The 15,113-nt window shown below is 31.0% G+C and overlaps 1 protein-coding gene across 1 annotated transcript; it reads right to left on the bottom strand.

The window, feature by feature from the left end:
* Window positions 1-3,054: 3,054 nt before the first annotated feature.
* LOC109803761 (uncharacterized) lies at window positions 3,055-5,363 on the bottom strand. The gene is made up of 2 exons (XM_083067698.1): window positions 4,797-5,363; window positions 3,055-4,180 (listed from the first exon to the last, which is right to left on the bottom strand). The coding sequence occupies exons 1-2, from the start codon at window positions 5,163-5,165 to the stop codon at window positions 3,725-3,727; spliced, it is 825 nt and encodes a 274-aa protein (XP_082923824.1). The 5' UTR covers window positions 5,166-5,363; the 3' UTR covers window positions 3,055-3,724.
* Window positions 5,364-15,113: the final 9,750 nt, after the last annotated feature.

Genomic DNA, 15,113 nt, shown 5'->3' with positions numbered 1-15,113 from the left:
GACACTATTTTTAACAAGTGTTGTAGAATGTTAATACATTCTTTAGCATTATAAGATACTAATGCATTCCTTATACGTAATTGACTTTCGAATCCAATTATAATTTTAAAGAACATTATTTTTTTAAAGAGTTTTTCCAACATTTTTCTTTAAAATAAAATATCGGTGATGATTTCATTAAAAATATTTTTTCGTCATTTTCATTGTAAATTCAATTATGACACCCAAAACTCAGATTTAAAATTTAAAATTTCAAGAACTAGATATCATACTAATTGATTTAACAAATATTGATAATTTTTAAAAATTTTAAATATAAAATTATAGAGCGATTTGAGCCACTGATATATTATAGCTAGAATAAGCTCATTAATACCGGTTAACATTCTTATGCCAAGCATAATGTCCTTCAAAATCAAAAAGAGAATTTAAAAATATATTATGAACATCAAATATCATATAAATAACCTAAACCTGATTAAAAGTAACTACGGAAAATGTTGCTGGAGAAGAACCCATGTTATTTTGGCACATATATAACTAGCTTCCGGTGGAATATCTAAAGCACGCGTTAGCTTTTCTTTCTTTTTTTCTTTCTTTTTTTTTAAACAATTTTACATCATAATTAAACAATAAGAAATATAAACTAGCTAGGAACCTATTATTGATTTTTACTTAGGTATTTTTTTATTATTTATTTTATAATTATTGTTCACTCCCCTGTCATGATAAGAAACCAAAAGTCCCTTCTTTAATCCCTAGTATTTTTTTTTTTGGTAGTTCTTAAAATGTGGAAGAAGCATAAGGGGGTCTAGCATCGACAAAGGTGTTAGAGTGTTGTAAATCTTCTTATTACTACCCTTATTCGTTTGGGATGAAAAAGAAAATGTGGAAGAGGCTATCCTCCTATAATAGGAGCAAACAAATAGAGAAATACAAAGATATGCACACGAGCAAGAAAATAGTCAAATATGCAAAATTTAGAAAAGGTGAATACAGGTAATGTTAAAATTATTATGATTATATTTATCATTATAAATTATAATGAATTCCTTTTTTGTTTCATCTTAATTTACATTCATCTCTTTTATAAATGCCCATAAATTAAATTAAATCAAATTTTAAACCAAAATATCAACTTGTACCGGAGAGATCGTATCGGTCACGTGGGCCAACACGTGCCATTTCGTCAGGCACTCATGCATAGTAAGCCACGTAGAAGCATTACCATCAACGTCAGCTCGGCATGAGGCCGAGAACCGACATCAATCTGGTTAATGCCAATATGGACCATCATCACTCATCGAGTCGGCTCGGTCAAGTACCGTTCTGACATAGATCAAACCGGAAGTATACAAGCTGCCGTATACGGACTAGACGGCTCGGTCATTTGCCGTTCTGACTAGTATTGAATAGTCGGCTCGGCCTCTTGCCGAAGGGTTAAACAAGTTATAACGGTAATCACAATTAAGAAAGGTAAGTACATGATTAAAGCCTAACAACCAATTAGTACCGTATTACCTAATTTGGTAAATATCTGAGAGGGCCCATCACGCTCAGGCCCATGTCAGGTGCTATAAATAGGTCACACATAACAAGGTATGTCACTGTTCATTAATTATCCTAGAATATCGTGTTTATCCTGACTTGAGCGTTGGAGTGCCTTTTGCAGGTACCTCCCCCCTCTGAAGAATCCGTTTGAAGTATCCGTTCGGTCCTTCTTACCAAGAAGACTACGAGTGTATCCTTAAGCAGGTACACAACTTAAATATAATTTTAAAAACCAATATTACAAATTACAATCACTATATACAAAATAAAAATATATAAATACTTACATAAAATATACTATTTAATTTATATCATTCTCAACACAATAAATTGTAACAATTGCATGCATAACTAGTAACAATATAATGGTAACACAAAATATTCTCATTATTTTTTTTAATGAGATTCACAAGCCGCATCATTCTTAAATAATTCACACTATATTTTTACAAATTTTTGTTTCAATAATGAGATCTTATAAGTAACTCATATTTTTATATTTTTTTATTCACATTTCACTTTTTGATAATATAAAAAAATTAATATAGTTATTATAATTAAATATTAATTTAATTAACATAATAAATAATATTTTAATATAAAAATTACTAATAAAATTTAGACAATCAATTTAATGCATATTCTTAGAAAGTGAATAAGAGTTTAACTTAATCTTACAAAATTAACTTAATTATAAGGTGAGAATTGGTCCCCACATATATACATTATTATAGTCTTATTCCTAGTCGATATGAGATCTCCAACATACCCTCACATCAAGGACTCGACATCTTGAAAATGAAATTTGTTCCCCAGTTATATACACTATTTTGGCCTTATTCCTAGTTAATGTGAAATCTTCAACACACTCTCTCACGTCAAGGTTTGGACATCTCGAGAGTGAAGTTCGTAGGATTAAAATCTACGGGTGATCTAATAGCGAGTGATTTGATAAGCCTAATAACATTCATTAAGATAGGCTTTGATATCATATTAAGAAAGTCAGTAAAAAGCTTAACTCAACTTTATAAAATTGACTTGTAAGGTGAGAACTACTCCCTGCATATACATATATATATATATATATATATATATATATATATATATTATGACCTTATTCTTAGTTGATGTGAGATCTCTAACACATTCTCCTCATGTTGAAGATTGAACATCTTATGCGTTAAGTTTGTAGGATTGAACATCTGCGGATGGTGAAAGTAAAGAAATTACATAACCATCACTACTAGAAAAAATAAAATTAGAGAGGGAACAAATTCGTCACTAAATTTTATAAAATCCGTCACAAAATAAATTAGTGACGGAATTTATGACGGAACTGATTCCGTCACAAAAATTGGCGTCACAAAATATTTAGTGACGAATAATTTCAGTACGTCACAATTAGTGACGGAATTAAGACATCACAAATAATATATTTTTCGTCACTAATTTCTAACAATAAATGTTTATAAATTAATAAAAATTCATCGCAATTTGTAAGGGATTAAATCCGTTGTAATTTGTGAGGGTCTAACTCCGTCACAAATTTGTGAGGGATTGTGTATCTTATTACACAAGTGGAGAGGGATGTGCGTCCGTCACAAATTGTGATGATGTATAAAATCCGTCACAAATTGTGATGAACAGAATCCGTCACAAATTGTGATGAATAAAATCCATCACAATTTGCGATGAATAAAATCTGTCACAAACTGTGATGAATAAAATCCGTCACAAATTGCGAAATCCGTCACAAACTACTGTGATGAATGAAATCTGTCACAAATTGCGAATTATTGATCTTATAAAGAACTTTTTTCGTAAATTTGTGAAGAGTATGTTTTTGTCCTGTAACTGTGATATAATTTTTTTTAATTATGAATATAACAAATAATTTATTAATTAATCAAAAATTTGAATTTATTGTCTATTTGATTAAAAAATTAACAAAATAAATAATTAGGAAAAATTTCTCAATTCTATAAAAGCATGTAACTAAACACGAATATAAGAAATTCAAGCATACCATAGATACAAATACCACCAAAAATAACAAAGTTTATGACTTTAGTTGATCCCTAATGTATGATAAGTACTATAGTAAAACTTAAACATAACAAATTATAAGTTTAAAGCATAGTAAATATTAATAATAGTAAAAGATAATGCATCCCTAAACATCTATATCATGATCATCATCTAACTCATTATCATCAGATTGTATAGTGTCAGTATCATGTGTAGGAGGAGGTTGGGGAGGACGAGAAGATTGAGAAAACATCTCCATAAATTGCTTCAGTTGCGCACGAACCAACCGAGACTCTTCCTGTGAAGCACGAATCAAATCTGCATGGCTTTTTAATTGTTCTTTCAATGTTTTGTTTTCTTCAGACAAATTTGAAACAAGATTTTTCATTTGTTCATACTCAGGATTTGAGATACCATCTAAGAATGTAGAAGAAGGTTTATACTTCCCAGCCTCTGGACCTAAACCAAATATTCTTCCTTTATTGTTCACACCACCAACAACATCATAGAAAATACTATTTTCAGATTGCACACTAGAGGCAACATGATCTCCCGATAATTGTTGTGACTCTCTTTCAGATAACCGTCTTTCATACTCATTCTATAAAAGGAAAAGTAAGAAATAAAAGTATATAAACATTAATGACAATAGAAGATCTCATGAATGTCATGAATGATGCAAAGAATCATGCAAGAAGAACACACAAAAATACTTAGTAAAAAGTCTAAGATGTAACTTATGAGCAACATCACTAGATAAGTATGAATTCCAATGAAATTAGTAACTTGTAAACCTAGATGCAACACAACATACACATGAATCTCATTGAATTTAGCAATTAGTAAACTAAGATGTAGAGATGGTGGCACTTCACATTGCATGAAACTAAAATTGAGCACAACCAATAAGGTGAAATGATTCTATGTTCACATAATTCAGTAAAAAATTCAAATCATATAAAAAAATTACATACTATAAATGGTATGGCTTGCAATTTTGAGACCATTGACTGTAACCTATCTTAATATGTCAAGTCGACAGTGAAGGACGGAACATGACAACTTTCACAGTACCATAACCATTGTTGAAACATAACCATTGTTGTGTCTCTAATATAACCATTATATGTCAAGTCTTGCAAACATAATCATTGTTATCTCTCTAACAGAATCAATCAACTTCTTCATAATTCAATATATATAAAATTATAACTTACCGCTATCCTTTCTACCTTGGAAGACACCCATGTATTCCCGTTCGCTGTCTTATGGGTGTTTTGGAATAGGTCCCAACATGTTGGAGTCATATCTGTAGATACTTTCTGAAGGAACAAAAAGTAATCTAGTTTAATTTTAAATTTTGCTCTTGAAAATAATAAGTAAATATTACTTACCAATCTCTTAAAATGCTCAGAAGTAGGAATGGATCCTCCAGTATGCAATGAACCATTAGAAGAATTTCTATTATTAGTATTAGTCATTGACTTTTGTTTCCAATTCTCATCATTCCATTTCTGTTCAAGTTCTACACATTTTTGCTTTGGAATCCAACTCCCTAGATCAATGCCTCGTCGCACCCTATACATAGCATTTTAAAGCCCTTCAGATGCTTTATGGTCAAATGCTTTTCTTATTTGTGCATCATGATCAGGCAGCCACTTGAACTTTCTCTACATCAAAAATTTATAAAATTTTATTTAAACAATGTTCAATTTAATGCAATGAAAAATATAAAATGGTTATTATAATATTTGTAGTTCTTTATACCTGAAACTCTTCAAACCACGTGTTTGCCACACCTTCATTAGTGCTTTTAACCTCTCCATATGATTCCCATGACCCTTCAAACTTCCCTTTGATTATTCTTGAAATTTCACGGGTAGGGTGAATTGGTGGGTCGAATCTATAAAAAAAATATAAGAACTAAAATAACTTATAACACGAAACATGTTTATATTGATCTAAAAGAAAAGAATTATTAATACTTACGTGTTTTGTGGACCTGGACAAATCCAAATACATCCATCAAAGTCAAAACTTCCAATTTGTAAAGATGGATCAATAGAGGATGATGATCCAACAATTGGACTACCAGTAGCATCAATGGAGGGATTTGTCTGTGGTGTTTTAGTCATATTTGGGGATTGTGTCAAAGAAACATGAGGGGTAGGTATAGACTGGTTAGTTTGAGGAACTAAATGTGGTTGGGAAGTGGAAGTAACATGAGGGGTAGTTGTGGCTTGGTTACTTTGGGGAGTTGTAGGTGTTAAGGAGGTGGAACCATGTGTAGGTTGTGTAGTACAATGAGGGGGTTCTCCAATAGAATGTGTTGGCTGAGAAGTAGAAGGTGGTGGCACAATGGTGGTACCTCTACCTCTCCCTCTTCCCCTACCTCTACTAATACCTCTACCAGTGCCTCTCCCTCTTCCTCTATCAGTCATGTTATTGCTCACAATCTATATACACAATGTACAACATTAACAAATGAAGTTTATTAAGACATCAATAATAAGTTCAAGATTAACAAATAATATCTACTATATAGTAATATATGCATATCCACAACAACCACAAGATTATGACATCAAAGTCTATTAATGTACACATATCAACAACAATTACAACATTACTTGATGTCAATATGAAACATGAAATTAAGTTAATTCTTCTTCTTCTATTACATAAAAGAGTCAATATGAAACATGAGATTAAGTTAATTTGAAACTATATCTTCATAAGTTTCATCATAATCGTCTTCATTACTTGATGTCAATTGTATGTCTTCTTCTTCTTCTTCTATGTCATTTAGAACTTCCTCTGCTATGCCCATAATATCAACAAGAGTTTGTTGAAAATCATCATTTGAAACAACTAAAGGCATTTGTTGTAGATCATCATCTTGGTAAGCAACATTTGTTTCAAATTTATCATTTCCTAATGACTGAATTATATTTCGTGCCTTGGTTTTTATGACACTAAACCAACCTTGTTGTCCCTCAGGAAAGGATGTAAAATACACATGTTCTGCTTGTTGAGCTAGTATAAAAGGATCATAGCTATGATATCTCCTAGATTTTTTTTATTTCAATATTGCCATAAATATAACTATTTTTGTCCCTTGAGAACTGCAATCAAACCAGTCACATTTAAATAAAACTAACTTTTTGTTAGGCCACCCAGTGTACTCCAATTCACAAATATCAATTAACAATCCATAATAATCATATTCCATTACTTCATATTGGCCTCCTCGCACACAAACATGATGGTTTGTTGTACTCATTCCCTCATTTTAGGATTTAGTTACAAACTTGTATCCATTGATAACACAATTAGGCCATTTTGTGACTTTTCTAATAGGGCCCCATGCCAAACTCCTTAAAATCACATCATCAATTGCATTATCAGGGTTAAGCACCTATATTTGATACTTTGTTAGTCAAAGCTAATAAAATAAGGTACCTTGTTTGAAATAAAATAATCATTTCACGTACATGTGTTTTAAACCAAGTAGAAAAGTTGATGGAAATTTCCTTGTCTAGGTTGGCTTCATTTATCTCAGGGTTTAATTCCCGTAACAAATGCGAGTACATACTGCATATCCAAGATGAGGATTTAATCATTTTCAAGTCTGATTTAAATTTATCACACGATGTTTATATTAAATATACTTACTTTCAGTAAGGAACCACCTCTGGACAATTTAAAAGCACATACAAATGTGCAACTTCCATTTCCTTCTCTTCCAAGGTAAAATTTATACGTTTCCCAAACAGACGACATGAATAGTTGAAAATTGACAATGGAGGATATGAAGAAGATTGTTCACCGTCATCATTTCGTGACACTCTTGTTCTTCTTGATGGAATATGAGAAGGATAATAATATGATGCAAATGTCGACATCTCCTCAAGTAAATATGCTTTACAAATTGAGCCTTCCACATAAGCTTGGTTTGTAACTTTCTTTTTTAACGATCCTATAAACCTATGGAAAAAGTAAGTCTTAAAATTGAAGCAAAAAAAAAATAAGGATGTTGCAATAGATTCAATATTAATAATAACTAACCTTTCAAATGGATACATCAATCTATATTGAACAGGGCCACCAACTCTTGCTTCATATGCTAAATGAATTGGTAGATGTTCCATTGAGTCAAAAAAACTTAGAGGGAATATTTGTTCTAGTTTGCACATTATGATTGGAATGTTATCTTCTAGCACACACAACTTCTCTTCTAAAAGCAGGGATGAAGTAATTTCTCTAAAGAATTAACTAAACTCAGTAAGAGTGTTCCATATAGGCTTAGGCAAGTCTTTGAATGCGAGTGAAAGCAAACGTTGCATAAACACATGACAATCATGACTTTTCATGCCAAATAACTTTGCTTCCCTCAAGTCAACACACCTACTCAAATTGGAAGCATAACCATCTGGAAGCTTGAGACTTATAACCCATTGACAAACAGCTAGTCTTTGGTGTTTGGTTAATGTATATTGTGCCTTTGGCTTTACAAGGTTCCCAATCCTGCCGACATGTAGTTCTAAACCTCTACGCTTACAATGAACTTCCAAGTCCTTTCTAGATTTGATAGTATCCTTTGTTTTTCCTTTGGTATCCATGACTGTGAACAAAATATTGAGAAATACGTTTCTCTCAATGTGCATCACATCAAGATTATGTCGAAGAAGATTTGTCTTCCAATATGGTAATTCCCAAAAAATACTTCGTTTTGTCCAATTGTGCTCTTTCCCATAGCCTGATGGATTTTGTTCTTGGGATTCTTCAATACTTGGTAGATGTTGCACCCTTTCCCATATTTCTTGACCACTCAACCTTCGTGGAGGAGTTAGAACCGCTCAACTTTGTCTTTTGTAAATGAAGTCTTATTCCTTCTATATGGATGATCTTGTGGTAAGAATCGACGATGGCAATCAAACCATGATGTCTTTTTACTACATGCAAGGCTAAACCCTCTATTATTTTCCATACAAATTGGGCAAGCATGTCTTCCCATTGTCATCCAACCACTTAACATCCCATAGGCTGGAAAATCGTTGATCGTCCACATCAAAGCTGCTCTCATCAAAAAAATTTGCTTCAAGGACACATCATAAGTCATAACTCCATCATCCCATAGCATTTTCAATTCATCTATAAGGGGGCGCAAGTACACATCAACTTTATTCTTTGGGTTGGATGGCCCAAGAATTATAATGGTTAAGAACATGAACTCTCTTCTCATACACAACCACGACGGAAAATTATAAGGAGTAACAATTACAGCCAACAAGAATAAGTCCTACCAGTTTTTTCAAATGGAGCAAAGCCATCAGCACACAACCCTAATCGAACATTTCGAGCCTCTTGAGCAAAATCAGGCCATGTTTCATCAAAGTGTCTCCAAGCTTCTGCATCTGAGGGATGAGGCAAAGAACCAGGTTCTCTTTGATGAGTATGATGCCATTTCATTTCATGAGCTGTTTGCATTAAAGAATACAATCGTTTCAACCTAGGAACAAGCGGGAAGTACCACATACTTTTAAGTGACACTACTTTGTCCTTACCTCGTCTTGTAAAATGTTTATACCGTTGCCTTTGACAAACTTTACAATTTTGTAGCATCTCATATTCCTTGTAGTACAACATACATCCACTTGGACAACAATCAATTTTCATACTTCCTAACCCCAATTCAGCAACTGTTTTCTTTGCTTGGTAAATATTTTTAGGCAAACGATTGCCATCTGGCATTATATCTCCCATAAATTGCATCCATTCATTAAAACATCCTTCGGATAAACCATAGTCTTTTTTCAAAGTTAAAGCTCTTAAAGAAGCAGACAAAATATAATATTTATCACAACCATCCCATAAAGTAGATTGTGCATCCTTTAACATTTGAAAGAATTTTTGTGCTTCTACATTTGGATCTTCCATCATTATGTTGTTGTTGTCATCATCATCTTGGTCAAGGTGGGTTCCAATTTCTGGTCCAGCAGCATCCATGACCAATTTTTGATAATTATCAAACATTTCCCTAGGCCCATTACTAGCATAGTATGATTGATCTGCAATCATAGGAGGAATTTGGGGTATTGGTTCACCATGATTTGTCCAATGATAATAGTTAGCCATGAATCCTTTCTTGCAAAGATGCACCCTTACTAAGTCAGGTGTTTCATATCTCCTACACTTACATTTCTTACAGGGCACCTAATCTTCCCTTGTCCAATATCATGTTCATCGTGTTCCAAAGCAAAATTCACAAATTCATTAATTCCGACAATAAATTCTTATGTGATACTTCTATGACAATCCATGCAATTTAGCTAGGTAGTAGGTAATAATTTACATCATATTTGATTTTTCAAATGACTTTAAATCTTATTATACAATAACTAATCAGATCAATTTTGTATCATTGATACAAAATATACAATTCAATTATTCTTTTCATGCTCTTTTCACTAACTCTCGTGAAAAAATTAGCTTGATTTGATAACCTTGATTCATGTACATACAGCGCACACACTAACAAGGGAAATAAACTAAAATAAAGTTGTATCATATATAATTACAACAACATAAGACTGTTCTCACTCAATTTAGTTCTATAAAAGCTCTTACGTATGATAAATGATGTTGGCATTGGCAGTAGTGATCACAATGTAAAGCTTGTATGTTGCCTCAACTGCACGTATAGATAAAATTTAAAATTTATATAATAATAATAATGGTTTGTGTTTAAAATTCCCAATAAGAAATTGGACCAACAAAAGAACAATAATGACTAGTTAAGTACAATAAACGAGCCACTGGGCATCCCATCTGATTTAGTTGCAATCTGACAGTTTCTCTTATAGGAGTGCTGCCAACAAGCCAATTTTAAACAAGACGTTGAGTGAGGAAGAGAATAGAGTAGAAAGACGTTGAGTGAGGAAGAGAATAGAGAGACATTTGGGAATGAAATTGGAAACCCTAACCTTAGGAGGGGCGGCAGAGTCCTAATTTTTTCGGGAGAGAGAGCGAAAATGAATTGTAGAAGGCGCCCTAAATTTTCATCCTTCACGGACGGGTTTGGGACTCATAAAGGATTTTGTTTTATTATTTATTTTCATATTTTTTAACAATATTTTTTAAATAAATTTTACATTAAATTATTAACTATAGTCATATTTTAACTAAGTTATTTAATTTTAGTTTTTACAATTATTTTTTTATTATTTTTATACTGAATTTAAATTTATTCAACTTATTAAAAATCTAAATTTAAGATATCTCTATTTGTCAAATTCATTTCTTTTATATAAAATAACATAAATATAAATTGTCTTTATGGGTTTTTTAATTACAAAAATTCAAATAACTAAATTTATGTTTTTTTAATATTTTATTTGGAAATTTGATTTCTTTTGAGTTTTTTCCAACAAAAAAAAATATAAAAAAAATCTACAATAAATTATTACATCTAGTCATTTTTTTAATCTAAATCATGTTTACTCATTTTTAAAAAAATTAATTTAAACTTATTTATAACTTAACTAAAGGTAAAAGAAATACAAAGGTTTTGGTTATCCAATTTTATAGTTTTGTTGGTTTTTACAATAAAAATAATAATTTAAAACAGAAAAATTATTGACGGTTGAAGGAGGATGGAGCAAAGCAATTCTTGCATTTCAAAATCAAAGTGTTTAGGGTTTATCGAATATGCTTTCCAATTCATCATAGTAGTAGTACTTTCCATTTTCATTCGAATTAAATCTTAGATATAAGGTTCCCAACCTCTCCATGTTCTTGTTAATCGAATTCATAACGACCATATTTGGAACACGCCGTTCTCAACTACAGTTTATAATTATTTTTAATAGTTTGGAACGGCCTGTTTTGACCTACTAAATCACCGTTTTCTGAAACCTGGGTGTTACAATTTTTACTTTATAAGTCAATTTTATAAAATTGAGTTACATCCATATTTCACTTCTTAATATACTATTAAAATAAAAATGAAAAATAGGAGAAAATTTATAATTTTAAAAATTGAAAGAAATTAAAATCATGTTATCAAAATTATATATACTAGAGTGGCTGAGGCACTTCGTGCCTCTAATAGTTACACACAAACACATATTAAAAATTACAGATAGTTATTTACAAAGAATAGAAAAATAATATAATTTTAAAATATTGTATATATATGTGTATATATATTTATATATATATATATATATTAAAAATCACTTTATTCAATGATTTTTTATTTTTAAATGGGTATGTTTAAGTGCACTCATTTTCACTACACTTCTTGTGTGTTCTTATCAATAAGTGTGTTCTTGTCAAAGTTGTGGTTGAGCCAAGTACTATAGTATTGATAAAAATTGATTCACTAGAGTGTGGGATTGTTTCTCATAATTTGTTAGATATGAATCAATTAAGGGTTTCAAGATTTCTTGTTTTCTTACTTCTTTTCTTTGATTTAGGAGCAATTAAAGTAAAAAAAAATAATAATAAACTTGTAAATTATCCTTGTTACTTTTAAATCTAAATTAGATTAATTTATAAGTTTGTTTTTAAACATAAAAATAAAGAAATTAAAAGATATTATTTTATTAACATAAAATAAGAAATTTTTTATTTTTTAACTAAAAATTTAAATTTTAAAATAAAAAATTATGAAATTAGAAAGACATTTTTCAATAAACAACTAAATTAAAAAATAAGAAATCAATAACTTACAAAAATAAATTGACACTTCTAATTTCTTTACTTAAATTTATAAGTATTTTTTTAAATTTATTATATTATAATTAAATTATTAAATTAAAAAAATTTATTTTAAAGTATTTTTTAATTACACATTCATTTTTAACTTTTTTAGCTAAGAAATTATAAGCTTAATTGTATTTTTGATCCTTCAAGTATTGCAATTGTGCAATTTTGATCCCTAAGGTTTTAATTGGGTAATTTTAGTTCCTAAATGGTTGCAATTGTGCAATTTTAGTCCTTCAATTTTTAATTGAACAATTTTAGTCTATCAAATATCATAATTGTACGATTTTAGTTTCTCCCGTTAAAAATTTAATAATTTTAATATATATATATATACATATATATATATATACAATATTTTAAAATTATATTATTTGTCTATTCAAGTTAACGTATATTATAATTTTCATTAATATATCAAATTGTAACATCCCAATTCTATTAGTATAATACTTAATTATTATTTATTTTATATTTGTGGATATTATGTTCTTATAGTTATTTTAATGGGTTTTATAGAACGTTTTAAAGGTTTTTAATAATTATTAGTATTTTAATAATGAATGTTTTTATTTTTGCAATATTTTGATTTTTAGTAGTCTAGAACGGTCGTTCTTAAACTGGAACGGTTCGTTCTAGACTACTAAAATAGCCTATTAAAATTACAGCGGAACGAGCCGTTCTAACACATGATTTTATGAGTAATACGCCAACCCAGAACGGGCCGTTCCACTTTGGGAATGGGCCGTTCCAAAAATGGTTGTTGTACCTTAAAATGTTATCTCAGAATGGGCCGTTCTGGTTTGAGAACGTGTCGTTCTGGATATATGTGCTTCTTTTTTTGTTTTTCTTATATTTAAATATAAATGTATAATTTTAATATCTCTATGGGTTCCTATGGAAAACCATAAGGAAATGCATTTTTAATTGTAAGAGACAATTATATGAGTAAGATGTTTATTGTATGGATTAGATGTTTATATGAGAAACATGCAAACTATGAAAGTTTCTGTTTTGCTTTTTGATTGTTCTATTATATTCCTTATTCTATGAGATGTATGAATATGTATTTAATTTTGCAAATAGATGAGTTTTGATATGAATTGAAGTACTCTGTGAAAATTGTGAATGACATGTGATAATGTGATATGGTGATGTGATAGCATGATGTGATATGATAATGAGACATGACAATGTGATATGAGAATGAGACATCATAATATGATAAGGGTGTGACCCGGCATGTACTCTGATGAAGATTTTCGCAAACCTATCACTTGGCAAGTGAACCAAGTTTCGAAATAGTATTTAAAGATCGTCCTCAGGGATTTGAGTGATTAGTAATTCTTACTCTAATGATTTATAAGAAAATGATGTTCAAATTGCAGATGAATGAAAATAGATTAAAACAACACAATAAAACAAATGTAATAAGGACAATGATTAAGAAACAAGGATTGGTTCGGAAGCACTTGTTAACTCATATATCTTCTTAAAATAAATGCTATTCTAATTCCATTATTTCCACGTTCATTAAGTAATCCAACAAGATTCCTCAAGGTTGAATCCTAAAGTCATTAAGCTCAAAACATGATTCCTCTATGTTTTGAGTTTAACACTTCGCATTAAGACCAAGAACTTGAACAATGTGACTAACCAAATCAAGTCTATCCCTAGAACAAGAATTGATTAGGTGCAAGATTCAGTTCGGGTTTTCAAAAACGTTTTCCAACTGGATTCAAAAACCAAAAATCATACAACGGGTGATCAAGCCGATATAAGCATTAAGGAAAGAATCAAACACAAATAATGAAATTAAAATGCATATATTTAAGAAGAAGAAGAGTTAATAGTTACATCCAACCAATCCTCAATGAAATTAGCCACTCATGGCCATTACAAATTCTGCAGCAAATTCCATAAGAGAGTACAAAGTTGCAGATCAAAAATAGAGGTTCAGGACTCCTCCTACGTGACTCCCTAGCTGCAGCCCCCAATCAGTTCGTTTTTTTGAGCTGTAGTCTCCAATCAATGTATATACAGCTGTTTTTGCATTATTGGTTCAATTAGTGGTTTTTCCACTAATGATTTTCCCCTTTTTCCTTGTTTGTTTCTCCTTAATTTAAGGCTCCTTGTCTCTCTTTTTAATTGAGTGCTCATGTGCTTCTTGTTTCTTTCCTTAATTTTGTACCCCACTGTTTCTCTCTTTTCCTTTGTTTATATCAGCTTTAAAATAGGGGCAGAAAAGTGATTTTTATCTCCACAGCTACAGCTGTAGATTCACAGCTATAGCTCCAACTTTCTGGACCCTTTTCAGACTTCCACAGCTCGAGCTCCAGATTCACAGCTCGAGCTTCAGCTTTCCAGATTTCCACAGCTCGAGCCCCAGATTCACAGCTCGAGCTTCAGCTTTCCAGATTTCCACAGCTCGAGCCCCAGATTCACAGCTCGAGCTCCAGATTCACAGCTCGAGCTCCAGATCTACAGCTATAGCTTCAAGTCTCTGGAACTTCACAATTTTTCCCCAAATTTTCACAGCTCGAGCTCCAGATCCACAGCTATAGCTGTGGATTTCTGCCTAGCCAAAAATTCTGCAAAAATATGAGGAAATTCCTTAAAATTGCTACTACTCCTCTACTCTTATAATATAACTTAATTATTTAAATAAAAAGAGTGAAATAACATACATATTATCTCTAATTACCCAAAAAGAGTACCAAAAGTTGAGTGCAAAACAAGCCTAAAAATGCACTCAACAACTACCC

The sequence above is a fragment of the Cajanus cajan genome, chromosome 1 (genome assembly GCF_000230855.2).
Source record: "Cajanus cajan strain Asha chromosome 1, NIPB_CcT2T_4, whole genome shotgun sequence".
Taxonomy (NCBI): Eukaryota; Viridiplantae; Streptophyta; class Magnoliopsida; order Fabales; family Fabaceae; genus Cajanus; species Cajanus cajan.
This window is presented reverse-complemented; position numbering and strand designations above follow the sequence as displayed.